Source organism: Olea europaea, chromosome 18 (assembly GCF_002742605.1).
Source record: "Olea europaea var. sylvestris chromosome 18, O_europaea_v1, whole genome shotgun sequence".
Classification (NCBI taxonomy): domain Eukaryota; kingdom Viridiplantae; phylum Streptophyta; class Magnoliopsida; order Lamiales; family Oleaceae; genus Olea; species Olea europaea.
The window spans coordinates 20,584,841-20,605,141 of NC_036254.1; the positions used below are offsets into that span (position 1 = coordinate 20,584,841).

Below are 20,301 nucleotides of genomic sequence, written 5' to 3' on the forward strand. Positions count from 1 at the left end.
CTCCCAAGAATTCGGCCGGAATAAATTCACAAAGTTGGCATCCCAGATTTTTGCCTTTTTGGGATGCCGACTTTGCAGGTTTATTTCGACCGAATCCTTTGGAGTTTGTCGAAAATTTTGGATGGTAATTGAAGAGAATATTGTAAGCTTTCCAACGGTATCAAAATCTGGCGGTTTTGGTGGTCGAAAGTCGCTGAAAAATTGTCGTAAAAGTCGCCCATAAATCTGAAAATCTGGGCAAATTTTCAGATTTTTTGGGGCGACTTTTGCTGTGATTTTCTGGTTGAATTCCTTGGTGTTATGGAGAGATTTTTATTGGTAATTGAAGAGGACGTTGTGAGTTTTTCAACGATATCAAAATTCGATGATATCGTTAATTGGAAGTAGCCGAAAAATTATCGCAAATGTAACAAAAAAAAACTAAAAAAGTGTTTTTCAATTTCAGTGACCATTTCAAAAACTTTTTAAATTTCAGTGACCATTTTTGAAAACGTCACAATACTTAAGTGACCGTTACTGAAAGTTTTAAATTTCAGTGACTGTTTTGTAATTTTTCTGTAAGTTCAGTGACCATTTGTGAAATTAACCCAATTTTACATATTTGGATGAATTTTCAAAAAAAAAAAAATTCATTTTTTCCCTTTTATATTCTTATATATTTTTTCGTCGGTCCGATTTTGTTTTAAATCGCAATTAAAATTCTAAAACCTAAACCAAACCATTTTGACAGGTTTGGTTTGGGTCAAAACCATTTCGTTGATTGAGTCCTCGTGGCACCAAACTGACGATTTCTAAAATACAAATTTTCGATTTGATGATTTTTGCTTACAGCCCTAGTAATAAGAATTCATTAAGAATTTTAGGATTTATTTCCCCTGAAGAGTTGTATACAAGCTAGATTCATTCAATGATTGTTATCCGTTGCTACAGAGAGCCTAATTTATCTTCCCATTAGGAGCATGGAATTTGTGCCATTGACTCGGACAATAAGTCCTTTATCATTTGACTTGCCGATTATGAATGAAACATTTAGATGTCACACTTTAGCCAAATTGGTGTCAATTCAAATTCTAACAAGAAGCAGGAGAGCAAATCAATTGAAAAATTTATATCACAAGCAACAAATCCTCCATAAAAGACCATATTCTCAACATAGAAATCAAATTGGAATGAGACCTTCCGGGTTAAATGGTTGAAACATTATCCAATGGGCACGAGATGCTATAAGGAAAATCTTGGAATGAGACCTTCCGGGTTAAATGGTTGAAACATTATCCAATGGGCACGAGATGCTATAAGGAAAATCTATCTTCTTTCATCACGGTAAGTGGATTCTTTTTTTATGCACGAGCATTTCCTTTTTTTTCCACGACTATAATTCTTCTATAAAGTTCATTAATATTTGAGCTTATTAGTTTACCTTGGGACAAATGCTTTGAAAGGCAAAAGAATAGGATAACCTTAATTTTACCAAATAGTGTTTTCAGCGAAAATCAATCCCCATTGTGTCGATGCCTTCCTCAATTTTTCATTCCAACAATCTCCATGAATAGAGACTCCATGATTTTCGAACAAATTGAGATAAGACATTGACCGCTAAAACACATTTGAATCCATTGGAAAATCAAAAGAATTTTAACTCTTTTACTTGAGCCAGTCCACCATAAGGTGCAGCAGCTTGGTCCTTACTTATTGTAAATAGTCATGTTTTTCTTCTCCTTCCACAAGTTTGGCTTTTCCCCAATATGAATCCCCAGTCCGTTCGGGGCAAACCATGCTAGTGTGGGTTCTAGTTAACATCATTTGTTTACATTGAAATTTAATGATGGCACGTAAAATTTTAGTAACATTACTTTGAAATTGTTATTATAATAGTAAGACACTTGAGTAACTTGATTATTAAAAAAATTAATGAACATTTCAAAATTTTTAACATATTCTCTAATCCCTATATAGACTGATTTTATTTTTCATATAAATTAAGAATCCTATTTAATGTTGTTGAAAAGGCAATTTTTATAAAAAAACTTTCATAATTTACTCTTATTTATATTTGTACAATATCATAATTAATTGGGAAAAATTAATTATAATTATGCAAATTAAATAATGACATATTATAGTAAACAAATAAAATAAAATATTCTCAATAAAAAAAATGACTATATAATTGGAATAAGAAAATAAGAGCTTGTTTGGGAGTAATTTTTCACTTCAAAAAATTGATTTTTTGATCGTTATTTCATTATTTTAGTCATAAAGTTTGACTTCTTCTCTCACAAATGGATCTCACTTTTATCATAATGATCACAAAATTAATTTTCAAAATCACTTCCAAACAGAACCTAAGAAAATTCAGTCTATATAAATAGAATTGAGAGAATACTTGAACGGAAATTAACCCGTTTTTCAAGCATACTCGAAAACTTGAACTGGACACGTGTTATGTGGATGAGTCATACACCTATAACCAATTGTTTAACATTTAAATGCGGCATCATTAGAACATTCTCGAAAGAAATTTGTTTACAGAACTTCCACCAATGACAAAGCGAGTAGATGAATTTTCCTAACCTCACACCAATTAGATTGCTTTGTGGAGAAAACAATTTTACACGCGACAACTTGGAAGCCACGAACGAGAGATCCGATGTACACCCACGTGTCAAATTATAATCCATTAACCTAATTCACTCCACAAATATCTTGTTCTGGGTCCCACCAATGTCCCGTATAAAAATCTTATTTCTCTTCGTAACATGTGAGGTTCATATTGTCCATTGGTTTATTTGGTCTTCGCCTTTCGACCACTAACCAAAATAAATAAATAAAGAAAAAGAAGAAAACCTTACTTTTTTTAAAATGTCAATTCTAAGGACGTGGCCAATTTGAGCCATGAACATTACTCTTCAAGATATTTTGTGCCCATATACATTTTATATCTCACCCTCATTTTGAGTATTTGCAATTTGTACCCTTAAATTACAAAGTACGTCCGAAATAAAACAATAATGTTGTTTGGTATGCAAATCACTAAGGTCGACTTTCACTCCAGCTCGATAGGCGTGTCTTGTAGTCAAACTTTTTCTCGCCTTTGCACTTGAGAGCCAATCGCCTAATTTTGTGCACCTTTATCATCCTTTGGAAGACTACTTCTCACATATACTATTTATATCATTGTGCCCGTAAATCATAATATAATGGTAGAATTTTAGCTTCTCTGTAGTTCACTGATGACTTGGACCCCATAAGAAGAAGGTATCCTTTGCCTTCCATTTAAGTTACGTAAAATAGCTTAAACACAATATCAATCCTAATTTTAATACTAGAGAATAATGAAACTTCATATGGTTTGCCTAAATAGTCCACATCTCCACGGACATGTTTCAATGAGCCACTCGATTGAAATCGTGCTATATTCCATGATAACTATATTAATAAGCAAACATAATACCAACTCCTCATTCATTTTAAAAACGATAACTCTTGAATTGTGCAATAAAATGATGACATGTTGGCATTTTTTGGCTTTTATGTGGTTGAGTATTAACATTGTTAACGGTAAAACAATCAATTCCAAGCTCAACTAACAATCAAATTTTAAGATTGATATTTTCGAACAAGTCACCATATTTGTAAAAACATGTTAAGGAAAATCTCATCACTTTGCGTAGAAGTGAAAACAATAATCAACAAAATATGGCTCATATTTCTTTCCTTGACACGATGTTATAGGTTATCGTTGTAAGAGAGTTGCTCCATCTTGCCTACAAGTTTTCAATTTTGAGGTGTAAATTGTCCTTATCGTATTTTTAGGGGCTATATTTCAAAGATAGTTCAAATTTGCAGTGCAAACTGCAATTCTTGAAATTAGTAGTGATGACAACAAATTAGAGCCATCAGATATGGACGGTTAAAGACCGCCTTAAAAATCACCATTGGATCAAATTCAAGAAATGGTTCTCCCATTTCAGATATTTTAGGTTGATGATGTCCTAAAACAACTAGCGGAAAGAAGAAAACTAGTACTTTATCCAATTGTCCAGGTGCAGAGGTTTAACTTCTACGTTTATAATTTCATGTCCTCGTTCTTCTAAGAACCAGAAGGAGAAAAATCTTGAAAATGGGAGAAATTGTGGCAAGCAGTGAAAATGGAATGGAATTGGAAGTGATGGAAACAGAGCAGAAGAAAGGTGCTGAAGAAGGTGAAGTTGAAGCTCCGCCGTCTGCGGCGGCGGAGGTGGGTTCTTCTGTAGTCAGATGGGAGAAGTTTCTTCCGAAAATGGTTATGAGAGTGCTGTTGGTTGAAGCTGATGATTCTACTAGGCAGATTATTGCTGCTCTTCTCAGAAAATGCAGTTATAGAGGTTGGTTTGAAATTTAAATACATTTTTTTCTCAGGAAGTTAAGTCTTTTGGAACATATTATTGGATTGTATCAGGAATGACATCCTAGTTTTCTCTTTGAATCAGTGGATACTTTGTTTTTCAGTTAGTTCAGTTTTGGTCTTTTAGATTAGGATTTCATTTATAATCTTTGAGTGTTTTGGCTATGGAACTGATTAGTACATTACAAATCATTTTTCGTCCATGATCGACTGGATATGGGAATGGTATTGAGTTTATAAGGATATTAGGCTGAGCTTTTGAGATTGAACTTCAAATTAAAAAGTGGTATAAGAGATATGAATTAGCTCAGTGGATCCAGAACATGACTCGAGAGATGTATACGGATGATCTGAACAAAGGCGTGGAACGATTAATAGCAATGTCTGGGAAGATCCGTAATTCGTTCTCAAGGCAGTTGTGTCCATGTAAGGCAGTATCCCTATATGCAGTGAAAAAGTAGGGCGTTGATATAGCTTTCGATCTTCCGTGGTTTGAGAACGATGAACGGATGGATAGACTAACGCTTGAGGGGGGCCGAAATGACAGGGCACTTCATCTGAGGGGATTTGTTGGAAAAAGGGCGAATAGGAGTTCCTCGTGGACTAGATATGGGGATAGGCTTGAGTTTATAAGAAAATTAGGATATTTTTCCTAGTATGTTAATTTCTTGAGATGGAATCCCAAACCTAAAATTATTAAGTGGAGTTGCTGCGTTAATTAAGAAATCTGCGGAAATGGAAGCACTGAGATGGACGCATATTTTAAAATTAGAACTATATTTTGAAATTTTCTTCTACTTGAGCAACTTGTTGAATTCTGGAAGTAGAAGGCCCAATTCTCCCATCTTTCCAAACTAGTTGAGTTGGTTGAGCTTGCAGCTATTTTCTTGAAATGTTATTTTTAACAAGACTAGCTAATTTGTAGAGACTTACCCCTTTTCCTTTTGGCAGTTACTGCAGTTCCTGACGGATTAAAAGCATGGGAGGTGCTAAAAGAAAGATCCTGTAACGTTGACCTCATTTTGACAGAAGTCGAACTACCATCAATCTCTGGATATGCTCTTCTTACATTAATCATGGAGAACGACATCTGCAAAAACATCCCCGTGATAAGTACGATACACGTGCAATTTACTTGATCTATATTAAGTTGGTTAATTATTTAATATTCTATATATAATACAGTTATGAATATCTGTTGTATATGATGCAGTGATGTCGTCGCATGATTCTGTTAGTACAGTCTATAAATGCATGTTGAAAGGTGCTGTAGACTTTCTTGTGAAGCCTCTCAGGAAAAATGAGCTGAAAAACTTGTGGCAGCATGTTTGGAGGAGACGAGCCGTAAGCATAATCCTCTACTCTTCTTCAACATATTACTGTCTGTTCACATGTTACAAGTACAATAATTCTGATAGAACCTTGTCTTGTTGTGTACCGTGATGTCAGTCAAGTAGCAGCGGTATTGGACTTCCTGATGAGAGCGTTGAGCAACGAAAAACAGAAGCCACCGCGGAGAATAATGCTGTCAGTAATCATTCAAGTGGTTCAATGGCAAGCATTCAGAGGAATAGGGAATGCATCGAGAAGGGAAGTGATGCTCAGGTAATTTTCATGTGTTTCGAGGCTTTTTCCTTGAGATTGGTTATTAGATCGTGAGCATGGGATATTCTTTAGACCTTCAGAATTAATGTTTGGGTACTAAAAGACATGAATATATTTGCTCCTATTTTTGTCTCATCTGCAGAGCTCATCTACAAAGCCAGAGCTTGAGACCGAAGGAGCAGACATTGAACATCTGCAAGGACTCACACAGCCGAAAAGGATTAAATGTCTTTCAAATGATATAAACGTACCAGCAGAGGAAGAATATTATCAAGAGAATAAGAATTTGCAGACGATTGATACTCGTGCTAGAGGTAATACTCTTATGGCTTGTTTGGTAAGATGGACTATAGAATACTGCTTGTTTGGTAAGATGGACTATAGAATACTGCTTGTTTGGTAAGATGGACTATAGAATACTGCTTGTTTGGTAAGATGGACTATAGAATACTGCTTGTTTGGTAAGATGGACTATAGAATACTGCTTGTTTGGTAAGATGGACTATAGAATACTGCTTGTTTGGTAAGATGGACTATAGAATACTGCTTGTTTGGTAAGATGGACTATAGAGTACTGGACAGTATTAAAAAAGAAGTGAAACTAGAATCTTGTCTAATGTATGTCCAGTCTTGTCAACATCAAGTATTTTATCATGTTTCTCAATAAAATTTTCAGCTTCATAGGAAGATAAAAAATCAACTCATTTATATACTGTTATTTCAAAAAATAGGATCACAGGCCGCTGCGAGCATGGATGCCAATGCGGTAACTCAAGGAGAAGATGAAATTTATGAAGATCACCTGGAACATGTTCATGTCATTAATGAAGCTTCTGAGAATAATCGTGTTCCGGTGAATTCTTGTAGCACCATTGACTTAATCGGAGCTTTTGATAATTATCTCAAAGGCACTTTTAGAGGTTCGGCTTCAAATGGTAGCACAAGCAAGATCGATCTCCTGCCGCTGTTGGATCTTTCCTTGAGAAGATACCATCCCAATGGCTCTGTGAATCATGCGAATGATGACAGGCCCATTTTAAACCACTCGGATGCATCTGCCTTTTCTCGGTGAGTTCCAATGCTTAGTCGTTCACTGTCTTTTGGCAAAAAAAAAAAAAAGGGGTTTTTTGAACGTATTACATTCTTTTATCTGTTCTTATTGTATTTCATGTGAGATCATTGTTTAATTTTGGTCAGCCTCGTAAAACATTTGATGATCTGCGATAATCTAACGAAATGACTAACATGCAGGTATGTCAACAAGCCATTGCAGTCCAATCATTCAACATCAGCTAGCACTTGTAATCCACAGAAAGACAAAACCAATTCTGATAAACAGTCATCCTGTCACAACCACGATTGTAACTCTGATACACACGGTCCAAACCTGAGCCCTCAAAAAGACGTCACTCTAGCAACGTGTCAACCTGGAGTGGCCGAAATTATGTTTCCTTATCGTCAGCAGACAGTATTGTTCCAACCAACCCCGATTAGAGGTGCAATGATCGAAACTATAAGCAACGGATACGGTTCTGGAATGCCTTCAGTATATTGTATACAATCTGGCCCCTCCCTACAGCAGAGTCGAGGTACTGTGGGGGCTCTCGAATCTTCACCTCCACTGAATCCATGCTGTCAATTAAATCATCAAACTGGGAGTCCTCTGCATTTCCAGAAAATGGATAGAAGGATCAATGATGCCACCAATCAGATCCACAACAATCCGGGGCCTACATTGGAGGATCAGGGGCACATGTCTTCAGCCACAGATCGGAGTGCAAATAGCAGTTTCTGTAATGGGCTGAGTCATCTTCACAGCATGGATTCAGGAGGCAAAATCAATGTAATTTCAGCTGTCAAGGCCACTTCAGAATGTGGCAATGAAGGGTTCATCGTGCATGAGGGAAGCTCTTATCGATCTGTGCAAAGAGAAGCGGCTCTAACAAAATTCCGTTTGAAAAGGAAAGACAGATGCTTTGAGAAGAAGGTATCTCGATATTTTCATGATCATTATGCCTATTTTATTTAATATTAGAGGTTTATTACATCTAAATATGGTTTTAGCAAATCAAGTACATGCTAATTCAAGATATATCAAAAATCAATTATGTTTTCATGAGTTGCATGCAGATTTAAAATTTCATAATTTTGTTGTGTTAAGATTTTCTGATCATCATAATGGTATACAGACACCGAAAATCAGTTTCTCTATTCATGAGAATTGCATTCATGGTACGCAGTGACACTTCTGATCAACACAGAATACTTAGAACTTCAATTCTCTCAGTGAAACATCTTCTAGTCATTGTGATCCATAATTTATTTTTTAGTCTCCAAACCTTGCAAAATGTGATCAATTTTCATACATTTCGTACATGTATTACAAGTAACGTTCGAAAGATTGTATATTAAACAAAGTTTATGCTGTGAATCATTTTTCGACTTTGTTGGCAGGTGCGATATGAGAGCAGGAAAAAGCTTGCTGAGCAGCGTCCACGGGTGAAAGGACAGTTTGTTCGACAGCTATCCAATTATCCTCAGCCAAGTGACTCATCTACTGGTTAGCAATTATAAATAGGTCGTATCTTAAAGGAAAATATCAAACAAGTTTCGGTGTTAAGCAATGGGACCGATCACTTCTCATTTTGTTGGCTTCCAATCTTGACCTTTCAAGAACAAACCGGGAAACAAAGGTACGAGGAAGTCTAATGAATCTAATGCCAGTTCCTTGCTTATCACGTTGTGTGACTAATCACCTTGTAATTTGTGTATTATATTTTGGTTTTGGGATTTTTTATGTTTTTTGGGAGGCATCAATTCCCTTTTTGTTCTATCCATGTACTTAGTTACTGCTACTAGTCATTTGTTGTGGAGTGATACTATTATGTGATAGTGACAATATACTAGTAAGTTTATTGCATTTTGTTTCGCGTTTTCTTCAAGGCTTCTCATTTGAAGGTGACGATAAACCGGAAAAGAAGGCTCATATTTGCTATTTTCACACACTAGTGAACGTGCTTGATTCGATCATGTTCATATTGAACTCGTTTTTACAATTAGATATGAAATTATATACAAAATATTCGAGATATAATTGGCAAACAGTTTGTAGTAATAATCTTGACGCTTGAATGGCAGGAGTGGTTTTCTGCTGGTGACTTCTGAGTGTGTGGCCTAATTCAAGCATAGAATGTTCTTCCACTGTACTACTTATCACCTATCACGGGGACACGTTAGTCACGTATTACTAGACACGACTTGATAGCGCTAAGAAAGATGAAGTTTTGAGTATTATCTATTGAATTGTTAAGTACTACGTACCAAATATGTCCTAGCACCGCAATAAATATTTGTTAATATGTAGAAATATGATAATGCAGCTTGGCAATTTGTGTTGGAATTTCTATTTTCTTCTATCATTGTGTATTTTTATGAAGGGATGTTTTAAGAGATTTAGAGAGAGTTTTGATTTTGTTAGCAAAGCTTTTCACTTTTCAATGTTCGTAAAATTATTATGTATTTTCCATAATAACTAGATTATATAATAAACAAATATTGAGTTGTTTTTCTTTGTTAATAATGGTCAATCTTATATATTAGTATTACCAAACAGACAATGGGTAATTTTTATTTTTCATTTTTTGTGGTATTGTCTCTTCGTATCATGAGGGCAAAATTTTGCAATCTTGTGATTGTCTGTGTGTCTTAAATTATTAATAATTAGAAAATTAAATGTACATTGACCTTTTAGCAAAATCTAAGGGCTGTTTGATATGCCTCTTTTCCATGGAAAATGGAAATTGATTTCCACCCTAAATTTTTTTATTTTTATTTTAAAGGTAATTTATTTTCCCACTTTTATGCCACCTCACCTATTTTCTAACAAATTGATGATTTTCTTTCTTTTTTTTTTTTTTTTTGACAATGAAAATAAATTATATCCCTAATTGTAAAAAAATATTCATTTAATCGACAATTTTCATGTATAACAAAGTCAAACGAATATTAAAAGTTTTTTTTTTGTTTATTTTGCAAGGGAAATAAATTCTATTCCCAATACCAATAAATTCTATTTTTCTAATCGACAATTTTCACGTATAACAAAGTCAAACGAAAACAAAAAAATACTTTTATATCAATATTTTTCACGTAGATAATTATATCAATGAAACATAATAATTGACAATTTTCAGTAAAATAATTTTTAGGTGATTTAATTTTTTGAAGTTCGTTTTTTTTCTATCCAAATTTTATCTTTGCAATTAAAAGGACCCTAAAAGGTGTGGAGTTATACTTGGCCTTGATCATTGATAGTAGTCGTTCCTTCAACTTTGACTGTACTTTATAATATATTAGTTTAAGTTGTAAGAGTTTATTTAAACTGTAAAAGAACCTTGTTATTTGTATATATTTACTATGATTCCTTGGTTTTTAAAAGTTTACGCGTGTTACTTAGATTATTATTATTATTATTATTTAACTTAGTGTGTGCTTGATTCTCATTTTTTCGAAAATACATTTATTTCTCTCTTCTTTTCAATCACACATTTTTCAATAAAATAATATTATACGTAAATTTAAAATTTTTCCTTATTTTTTAACCACTTATTTTCCACCCGTATACTATTTCAAAATGTATTTTTTATAATTTAATGGGAATCAAACAAATCCTTAAGCTATTACAGAGGGCAGATTATATTTGAAGTCTTGTCAAGTTTTATGGTGTTCGTCCCTTGCACCAGCAATTATAATTTACTGCTTTTGTTAATCGATGAACAAGTTATTTTCACTTCATTCAAATATTTTGTTGAAAGGTATTTTTAAAATTGTCTTTCATTCCAATTAATCGAGAATAGATGGACGGTAGTCTGACAAAGTAGACTACATCCACACGACATCTCTTTCTGCACTAGAAGGAAGGTGCCCATGATATTAAGCCTATGTTTGGGCTCCAATTTTTTTTTTTTAAATACATTTTTTCAGAACTTATTTTCAATCACAAATTCTCCTATAAAATAATTTTACACGTAAATAGAAAACTTTTTTTATTTTTTAGCTACATAATCTCCAAAAAATTACCATTTCAAAAGACATTTTTAAACAAAAATGGGGCTTAAACAGGGACTAAGACATGATTCCTTGTTCCCAAAACCACAATAAAAAAGGACAAAGGTCAAAAGGACTGGTCAGATGAGAAATCAATCGAAAGATAATCAATCATGTTATAAGAATAAAAAGTTTGACATTCTATTATCGAACTGATTTAAATATAGTTATCCGTCCCATCCAATCAACTCCACCACGACATCTGGTCAGATTCTTCTGTCAATGTAGCATTATTCAAAGATAATGGGGTCGATAATTTTTTTCTTTAATGATGTTCAAAATTTCAGTTTAACGCTACGACCCTTATTCCAAAAGGTAGAGATGAGTCCCCTAAGGTTGAAAGGGTTGAGCTATTTTTAGAGCCTGTCTCTGTTAATCGAAAGTGAAATTCATCCTGTGTTTTTTCCTTTCCATTCACTCAATTCTAAAAGGAGAGAATTTCATAAAGTCACTCTCTCCAACCTTTTCTATCTATCTTTAGAAGTAAACGTCTAGCATTTCCTCATGCTTGGTGCCAATGAGGTTTTTTTATTTGAGAGAAAAAAGCAAGAATATAGGCGCTTTAGTATCGGGCTCGGTTGTCAGGGCTGAAAAAAATGACGTCTTGTCCCAATTATTCCACGTTCCACCCACTCGGAAGAGCGACTGCTGGTGAACTTCAAATCTCCCAGACTGTAATATTATTTTCAAGATCCTTCTACTACACCCCAACATAAGGTTATTCAAGTGTTGTGCAATCAACTTTACCAACAAGCCATAAACCTTTGTATAGTTGATTTCACCATCAAGCCATATACCTTTTCTTAACTCGAAAGTTAACCACAGTATGGGACACATTCACCTGAGCCTCAGCGGCTCGCATAAAGTCAATTTCTCAGATTCTCTTTTCTACCTTTTGAGCTCCCTTTCTTAAAGCTTGACAAGTTCAAAGAAAGCAACGCAATGGAGACTTTGATTATAAATAATTTAACATTTCTACATAGACTTCTTGGCAAATCTTACAGTTAATCATCATACTCATGGAAACTCATTTGCTAATTGCACAATTTATCATGAACGGAAAAGGCTACTGCCCATTCTATTTCTTCCTACTTTATAAAGTGTGGACAACTTTTCTTTCAATAATTCTAAAAGTTTTTCCCTTCAGATTCCACAAGATAGCTATGGAGGCTGTGAAAAATTAAATCTTCAAGTTCAAGATACACTTGTAAATTCTATCACATGACAGCAACTGCATGCATATTCATGAATCACAAAGAGATTTTCCCTTACTGAGCAAAGTAATTGCCGCTATTTAGGTTTGAGAATCCTTTATCAGCCATATCATTTCGACTTCTCTGTTTTCTAAGTAAACTTCCCATTTTCTGCTCTGCAAATGTCTCAAATTCATGATAAATCTCCCAAACACTGTGCCAAGCAAGGACTCGACTTCAAGAAATTCAACAAGAAGCTCTTTGTTGCTTTCTCTACATTTCTGCTTACAGTTTTATCATTCATCTTGCTAGTTTGGCTCATCTTACACCCCACAAAGCCGAATTTTTCTCTCAAAGAGGTTGAAATCAATCAACTCAAACTGTCAGGCCCCTCCCTTCTCAACTCTTCAGTCCAGCTCACTCTCCTGTCCAACAATCCAAACAAGAAAGTCGGAATTTATTATGATGAGATACAAGTATGTGCATCTTACAAGAGTCAAAAAATTACACACGATACTTCTATCCCTCCTTTTCACCAAGAGCACGAAGAAACCAATTACCTGAGTGCATCTCTGGTTGGAAATCAGCAACCTGTGGCTCCGTCCTTCGGCTATGATGTCAGGCTTGATCAGAGAACTGGAAAACTGATGTTGACTGTCAAGGTAATCGGAAAACTTCGATGGAAGGTCGGGACTTGGGTTTCCGAGAAGTATAGGTTCAACGTAAACTGTGTAGCTATCATGCCATTTGGACCTATACCATCACCTCCCCTAAGTTCCAAACAGGGGACACAATGTTCAACTACCATTTGAATTTTCTCAAAACAACCAAAAGGATTTCAGAAGTGCTTATCTGTAAATAGCTTAATTGCATAATTTCCACACATTCAAAAAGGAGCTGCACTCAATACCCAAATTGGAGAAACCTTTATGTTCAGTCTTTGTTCCAGAATCTCTATATGAATATTGTCTTGAATTAACCTGTCTACACTACTTTGGCATATATTGTATAGATGCAATTTAAAATTTTTTAGTGTTCTAAGCAAATTCCAGTGTCTTTTGCATGTATCACTCCACTAGTCCACTTTGGAGTGGGGCAGTACAAATGGAAGAGGGGTAATACACCAAAGCAATATGCACTATTTACATATGTATTCCGGCTTGACAGTGAACCTGTTTGCGACTGTTTGCGACTAACCATACTAACAGCTAAAGAACAGAGCACACCACCCAAAAGAAAGAAAGAAACTATAGCATTTATCTTGCCAAGCCCAGAGTTATGGCCACAGTGTAGGCAAACATTTCCCAGATAAATTGACCACTTGAAGATAAAATCAAAGGGCTCAAATGCATAAAATATAATAACCTAATTCCGGCCATGTCGAACTCACAGTATATATTCTAAGTCAACTGCAAATTATTGAGACAGTTCTCAGGAAAGAGAGTTCTGATAACATGTAAAAGACATGGAAACTCGGGAATTTCAATTTCTTCAAGTACTTCAAAAGATATTGATCTGTGCAGGTAGTAGGTACATGTTGATTGTTAAAATCAGAAGCTTGCAATGAATCCAAACATTCGACACTTAGGCACCCATGAATCGTCAAAACTTAGAAAGTTTACTCCATCATACGAAAACACAGACGAACCATCCCTCAGAGCTGAAGTAACAATTTTTTTTCCTGCTATTTACATAAAACTTGAATAAAAAAATTTCGAAAGGCCACTAATTGCACCTCCTTCCAATGGAGCATTTCTTCAAAAACAAAATAGCAGGGTTGAATTGTTTCTTGTTACAAATTTGCACCTTTTCAAAGGAAAGATGGCAGTCTATTTCACATTCATCCCATATGTTCTGTGCTTATGTGTAGGAAGATGGATGATCATTGAAAAGATTACACAAGTGAAAACTACCCATTAATTAGAATCAATTTATTGACTAATGCCGCAGATTTCAAAGAAACCTTGAGTGGTACTCAAACTCAATTCTGGATTAAACAATGCAGTAATGTTCATAAAATTTCAGTTATTGCCAAATAATATGACATAGAGTATGCAAGTAACAAACTTATTTCTTCCACCATGCTCAAATTAAATACTTAAATTAAGTACAAGTGGTGTCAATGCTGGAGGCAGAATTCACTAGTCTTGTCATTATTGAAGGTACAGATTGGCTCAATGGAAGCGTCCCGGAGTTCCCAGTGGCGGAGGTAGTAGCCGGAGGGGGCGAGGAGGTTAGTGGCGGCGATAGGGGCGGGGTGGGACATGGGCTTAGTTGGGGGGTAAGTGTGTTCGATGGAGAGTGAAGTTGCGGGCTTGATGGAGTTAAATTCATCATCAAATTGAAGAATTTCGACATTTTTGTTGAATTCTTCACTGAAGCGGCTAACAGCAATGCGGGCGGCGGCGGCGATAGACACCGTCATGGCGTTACGCGTATATGGGTAGAGCCTAGGGAGAGTCAAAAGTGACACAGGTTTCCGATCGGAGGTGGGATTTTCGGGTTGAATTTTTCCAATTTTGCGGCAAAATTAGGTGAATTTCTGCCGAATAAACCGGAATTGACTTTCACATTGTCGGAGTAGAATGTTCAATTCTGAGTTTGGTGGGTGGGGTTGCTTGCAGTATGCAACGGCCAGCATTAATTTGAGTAGCGTTCACGGACCGTTGTCCTGTTGAAATATTTGACTATATTAATGTAAGACCGAATCAAATTCGATTAAAATTGATTAATTAGGTTGACCTCAACTACTATTTTTTTCTGTCTCTTACCAAATTAATGAACAAGAAGACATATAGATAGAAAATAGAGAGGCCCGAGTAAGGTCACAATTAGGGCCTAGCAAGGCGGAGAGGTTGAGACGTCGATGGGGGAGACCTAAGGTATGTGGCCACCATGTGGAGTTTGGTGTGGGCACAAAAAGTGGTTGAGTAAGATGACAATGAAGTGGTGAACAAAGCTTGGATTAGGTCATGGTGGCTCGGGACTGGGAGTTGACACGGTAGCAAAGACAATTGGGTGGGCCGTAGTGAGGGTGGCTAGGGCAACGACTCAAATTGTACCCGTAAGTTAGACATGTTTAATCGAATTTTATGTATTTGTTGAATGTCATAGTTGAATCACGGTGTCATCTACAATTTTGAATTCACTTTTCAATTCATGCATAAAAGTAAACAAAATATGACGACCGCAAAAATACTTTATTGTATAAATCGGTATACAAAGAGTATTTATTTCATTTTATTTCCTTATCAAACCAAATTTCATTACCCGAAAGGCCACTTGTGTAAGAAGAACAACAAAATACAACCTCAAAATCCCCAAAGGTTTCAACTTCACTTCAAAAGTTCCATGATCCATGAATTGAATGCGCAGCAAACCTTTCGAAAATCCCTAAATCCAGCCCCTTTAGCCAATGCCTTAAATTCTTTTTCTGTCCTCTCTTTCCCACCTGGATTGTGTGCCAACATAATTACATCAATATGGACAACATTCTTAGTAGCAAGTCCAGTGTCTGGTGCCTCTGGGAGAATACATTCAGCCAATATCACTTTCCCATTTTCTGGAAGAGCTTCATGGCATTTCTTCAAGAATTTCAGGCAGTGCTCGTCGCTCCAATCATGACAAATCCACTGCACGATCGTGAAAATTTCAAGATAATGTTAACGTTGTGCATGACGCAGATGGTGAAATGATATAAGCAATCCTTGGTCGGTCGTCATTTGTCATACCAACCAACCAAACAAGGGTTGAATACAAAGCGACTTTGATGGGGTGGGAAAAAATGTTGTTGGTTTTTAGTGAGGAATCAATTAAGCTCACCTTCATGAAGATGGCATCTCCTTTAGGCACTTTAACAAACATATCTCCACCAACATGCTCCACTCCTACATATAGCCAAGTATGTGAATTGACCAAATAATACGTTGTATATAGCATACTCGATATACCGTACTGAACATGAAGTACGACAATACAATAAACAAAATTATAGTATGGGAAGAGAAAGACCTGGATAAGACGGAGCATCTTCGATGACATGGGGTAGATCGAAATTAATGCCCTTGATGGAAGGGTGCTTGGAAACTATCATATTAAGTGTCGCACCAGTTCCACCACCAACATCAACGATGGATTTGAGGCCCTCAAATCCATTATATGTCTCAAGAATTTTTTTCATAGTAATGGTAGAATGATTAGACATTCCTTGGTTGAAAACCTTGTTAAATCTTGGATCAGTACCATGATAATCAAATGCTGTCATTCCATATGCTTTGTTGAATGGAATTCCTCCATCAAGAACTGCATCCTTAAGATAATACCTGGAATACAAGAAACTAGTTATGTAATGCGGACAAGATTCCTGAGATCAAGGAACAATTTGAACCACGTTGTCTAAAAGATTAAGTTGTTAGAAATGAGACAGATGATTTTATTTAGTCAAATGAAATAGAAACGAGTGTAATTAGGAAAATTTATAATTTAAAGTGAATTTTATATATAATTTCATTTGATCAAATCAAAACGTGAATATTTTTCTAAATTCAAATATAATCAGTCTATTTCGCACACTAACTAAGGTTAGGTTGTTTAGACTTTTTTGTAGTTTTAGGTATAATATTGGTGCATAAGAAAACAACCTATCACCAACCATTCATTCTTCAATGAATATTATTGAATACTAATGAAATTTTTAATCAAAAATAAATTTTCCATTTGATTTTGATCTCTGTTGGTGGGACCAAATTGAGTTGCTAAACGCAGTACGTAAGCCTGCTAAGTACTCCATTGGCAGAACTTCTCTTCTACTTCTTGTAAACGGAAGTTATATTAGGTCAGATTTCTTTAAAATCTCTTTTCGTAAGTAAGTTTGTATTTCCTTATAAGTGATAATACTAATTAACGTGCAAGTCGACAATCGGGAAAATAGTATGTAAATGAAAGATAAGTTCAAGTTACCAGCTCTCCATAAGGATCTTGTCCTGGTTCATAAGCAACAAAGGTGCCATGGAAACACCATCTTCATTCTTGGTCAAGAACTTACACACCGGTGCAAGGGAGTACAGCCTCTCGACGCTGCCGTCCGGCAGGGTTTTCAGGCTACAATTCAGAACAGAATAGCTGGTAAGTAGCCGGAGAATCCTATCCAGCACGATTTTCGCCTCCGGATTCTTCGTCGGAATCTGCTTAGCAAGTTCTGCAGGAGAAACGAAAGCGCCAGGCCCTGCTTTTTTAATCAGTTCAAGAAGGTCGAGTTCAATGGCAGATTTGAGAACCATGGGAAGTACAGAAGCACTTGCCAATTGCATGGAAAATAAAAAAGCCTCTTCTTCTGACGAACCCATTTGGATCTAGTGATTTCTTATTTGTTCTTTTGAGGGTTTAGCTTGAAAAATTGAAGGAGCCAAGATGGAGATAATTGGGGAAGTTGGAGTAGTATATATGGTGGCTTTTGAACCTACACTAGACCCCACAAAACTAACTATTGGAAAATTTTCACATTTTCTTGAAATTTATTAACTTTAAGAAAATTATAAGTTGGTCATATTTTTATTTTAACCAAATAATCATTTGAACCCATAACTTTTATTTATTTTTTGATCACTTCATGAACTCGCCAACTTATAGTCTCAAAAAAGTGTCAATTAGGACTAGTTTGATTTGTAGTTTAATTATGTCGAGAAAAACAATATTAGAAAAATAACAAGTAAATAATTGATCAAGGCAACTGGCTAAGGCCAAATCGAAAAGGCTTAATATTCATATTAGGCAAAAAAGAGTAAGGGAAAGAGGGGCATCCCTCGATCCAATCATCCAATTCGTTTCAAGAGACAGACATGATTCTATAGTCAAAGTAATTTCGTCACTTTTTGCATGTATTTCAATCTTTTTAAATAAGTTTATATAGTTTTTCAATCTTTTTTAAATAAGTTTAAATTATCACAACTTCAAGAACAAAATACATATAAATTGTCGTTTTAAAAATAAAATATAACCTAATTGGGATAACACTCCCACAATTGAGTATTAGAAGCTTTACAAATTTTATAAAATTATATTTATATTACTTTGACTTGTGAATGTGCATCAAGTGTGTGTGAAAGATTGAACGAGTCAAGAAATAAGAAAAATAAGCTCATTTGATAGAAGAACGTGCTGTTATTGGATTCGTAACTATATTATGTAATCATTCCATACTAAATTTTTTGTCGTCTAAATCTATCGTAATTTCCAATCCCTTTATATTGTGCATCATTGATCGCCAATGATAAAAATTTACAACGGAAAAAATATTAATTTCTTGTAATATTTCGTCCAACATAATTTACATTTCATCTTAGGGACAAAATTTATTAAAAGTAAGATGGATTTTGATACAAGTAAGGTAGGTGGGAACGACTAATCAAGAAGATAAAGCCCAGATCTCATTTTGGAGTTGGTGGACAAATGTCTACAGTCTACTGGAGACTTTTCAACAGCAACTCCATTACCAAATAAATTAATCCCATGTTTGAATTTCATTAAATTATATTTTATTTTTCGTTTTATTTTTTAAATGATACAGTTTTTTATAAAATATTATATGTAAATCTAATTTTTTTCTTCTTTTTCAACTATTTATTTTTAAAAAATATATTAATTCATCTAGTATCATTTTAAAAAAATGGGAGCCAGATGGGAACGAGGAACCAAAATCAATGCCGCCTTGGAAAGTATTGATAGATTGAATTAGATTATGATCTTTACCTACCACCACCTAATACATGGCCCCACTCCCCATTGCTTAAAAGTGGGATAAAATTAAGTAATTACACATAGATTAGGTCCCATTTGATTTAAATAAAAATGAAATATTAATAAAAGTTGATAAAATATACGGTTGAAAATTAATAAAAAAATTATAAGTTTCATGAAATATGTGTTTACAATTAATTATTTATTTTAACTTAAATTTTTAATCAAGTTATTTTAGATAAATCAATCGGGAACTGAAAATTCTTCAGGTCAGATCATTTAAGGTATTTTAGGTTAAGATTTTTTTTTTTTTTTTAAAGTAAACCTCAAGTGTATATAATGTAATTGATTCATCAAGGAGGCCTTATAAGGTAGTATAGAGGATGTTTTCTAATTATCAAAAAGAAGGGTAGAAAGTGAAAATCAAATAAATTGGTTCGTACATTGTTGAATCAGGTCACGCATTAACAAAATATATAAAATAAATTTTAGTTACAAATTATCGATTTAAAGGACAAGTTAGCCGTTTTGTGGGTCAATTTAAACTGCTTATTTTTTTATTTTTGATTTTTAACCTCAATAGATTGGTTACTTTACTCATTTCCAATCGAACCAATCAGTTTGGCTAACTTTTAATAACATGGATTGGATGCTATATATTTGATCTGAATAATTGTATGTGCTAATCAAGTCAAGACGACAACTAATCGAATTCATTAGCACAGTGTGATTTTATAACACTTACCTAAAGTTTGGTGGGCATACTTGCCCAAAATTTTCCTCTTTTTAATGATGTATTATTCACCCATTCTTGTCAAATAAGTATTGTTTTAAGCAATTATATTTATTCTTAATATTATAATATTTTATATTTTTGAAAACTTTTTAGTAGTTAAATTTGGGTTTCTCTTAATCTGAGTCCTAATTTCGTCACTACTCATCTAAAGCACAACAAACTTTACTGAATTCCTTGCCCCTCAGGGCACATCCGAGTTGGTGGATCAATCACCTTTGGCGCGCTCGCAACCCCAGCGTGGAGAGTTCAATTTCTAGTGAGAACCTTTGATCCAATAAAGGGGCAATTTATTGATGGATTAATCACTATAAAGGAAAGCTCTCCTGAGGCCAGGAGTTTAGACCTGGTGAGAACTTGTGATCCAACAAGGGCACAACCTGCGGTTTACCTCCGTTAGTCACTGAGGGGCCGGTGGCTAGGGGTCCAGAATTTAGTCTAGCGAAACTGGGACACCTGAGTATCAAAAAAAAAAAAAAAAA

General features: G+C 34.9%; 3 protein-coding genes and 1 pseudogene across 5 annotated transcripts; 2 read left to right on the plus strand and 2 right to left on the minus strand.

Annotated features, from left to right (window-relative positions):
- Positions 1–3,951: 3,951 nt before the first annotated feature.
- Positions 3,952–9,394, plus strand: LOC111367735 (two-component response regulator-like APRR3). Of its 3 annotated transcripts, XR_002697880.1 has the most exons (9): positions 3,952–4,367; positions 5,339–5,500; positions 5,601–5,731; positions 5,837–5,992; positions 6,135–6,306; positions 6,724–7,060; positions 7,244–7,979; positions 8,447–8,685; positions 9,131–9,394. XR_002697880.1 is itself a non-coding variant. In XM_022988766.1 (8 exons), exons 1-8 carry the CDS (start codon positions 4,124–4,126, stop codon positions 8,555–8,557), a joined length of 2,049 nt encoding a protein of 682 aa, XP_022844534.1. In that variant the 5' UTR covers positions 3,952–4,123; the 3' UTR covers positions 8,558–8,931. The 3 variants fall into 3 exon arrangements, 2 of the variants coding, with proteins under 2 accessions (XP_022844534.1, XP_022844535.1); XM_022988766.1 differs by lacking the exon at positions 9,131–9,394 and having other exon boundaries at positions 8,447–8,931; XM_022988767.1 differs by lacking the exons at positions 3,952–4,367; positions 9,131–9,394 and adding an exon at positions 4,433–5,244 and having other exon boundaries at positions 8,447–8,931.
- A 2,647-nt stretch (positions 9,395–12,041) lies between these two features.
- LOC111367737 (NDR1/HIN1-like protein 26) lies at positions 12,042–13,270 on the plus strand. The gene has a single exon (XM_022988769.1). The coding sequence runs from the start codon at positions 12,474–12,476 to the stop codon at positions 13,101–13,103; it is 630 nt and encodes a 209-aa protein (XP_022844537.1). The 5' UTR covers positions 12,042–12,473; the 3' UTR covers positions 13,104–13,270.
- Positions 13,271–15,472: 2,202 nt separating this feature from the next.
- On the minus strand, positions 15,473–17,711 carry LOC111367736 (caffeic acid 3-O-methyltransferase 2). Its single transcript, XM_022988768.1, has 4 exons — positions 17,251–17,711; positions 16,303–16,613; positions 16,114–16,178; positions 15,473–15,923 (listed from the first exon to the last, which is right to left on the minus strand). The coding sequence occupies exons 1-4, from the start codon at positions 17,634–17,636 to the stop codon at positions 15,627–15,629; spliced, it is 1,059 nt and encodes a 352-aa protein (XP_022844536.1). The 5' UTR covers positions 17,637–17,711; the 3' UTR covers positions 15,473–15,626.
- Positions 17,712–20,127: 2,416 nt separating this feature from the next.
- LOC111366855 overlaps positions 20,128–20,301 on the minus strand; it is a 7,656-nt pseudogene continuing 7,482 nt past the window's right edge.

Coding starts and splice junctions, on each gene's coding strand:
- LOC111367735 (XM_022988766.1), top strand. CDS start 4,124: ATGGGAGAAATTGTGGCAAGCAGTGAAAATGGAATGGAATTGGAAGTG. Junction 5,993..6,134: donor AGAAGGGAAGTGATGCTCAG/GTAATTTTCATG, acceptor TCTCATCTGCAG/AGCTCATCTACAAAGCCAGA. Junction 7,980..8,446: donor ACAGATGCTTTGAGAAGAAG/GTATCTCGATAT, acceptor CTTTGTTGGCAG/GTGCGATATGAGAGCAGGAA.
- LOC111367737 (XM_022988769.1), top strand. CDS start 12,474: ATGTCTCAAATTCATGATAAATCTCCCAAACACTGTGCCAAGCAAGGA.
- LOC111367736 (XM_022988768.1), bottom strand. CDS start 17,636: ATGGGTTCGTCAGAAGAAGAGGCTTTTTTATTTTCCATGCAATTGGCA. Junction 16,179..16,302: donor AGATGCTCCGTCTTATCCAG/GTCTTTCTCTTC, acceptor GGCTATATGTAG/GAGTGGAGCATGTTGGTGGA. Junction 15,924..16,113: donor GAGATGCCATCTTCATGAAG/GTGAGCTTAATT, acceptor ACGATCGTGCAG/TGGATTTGTCATGATTGGAG.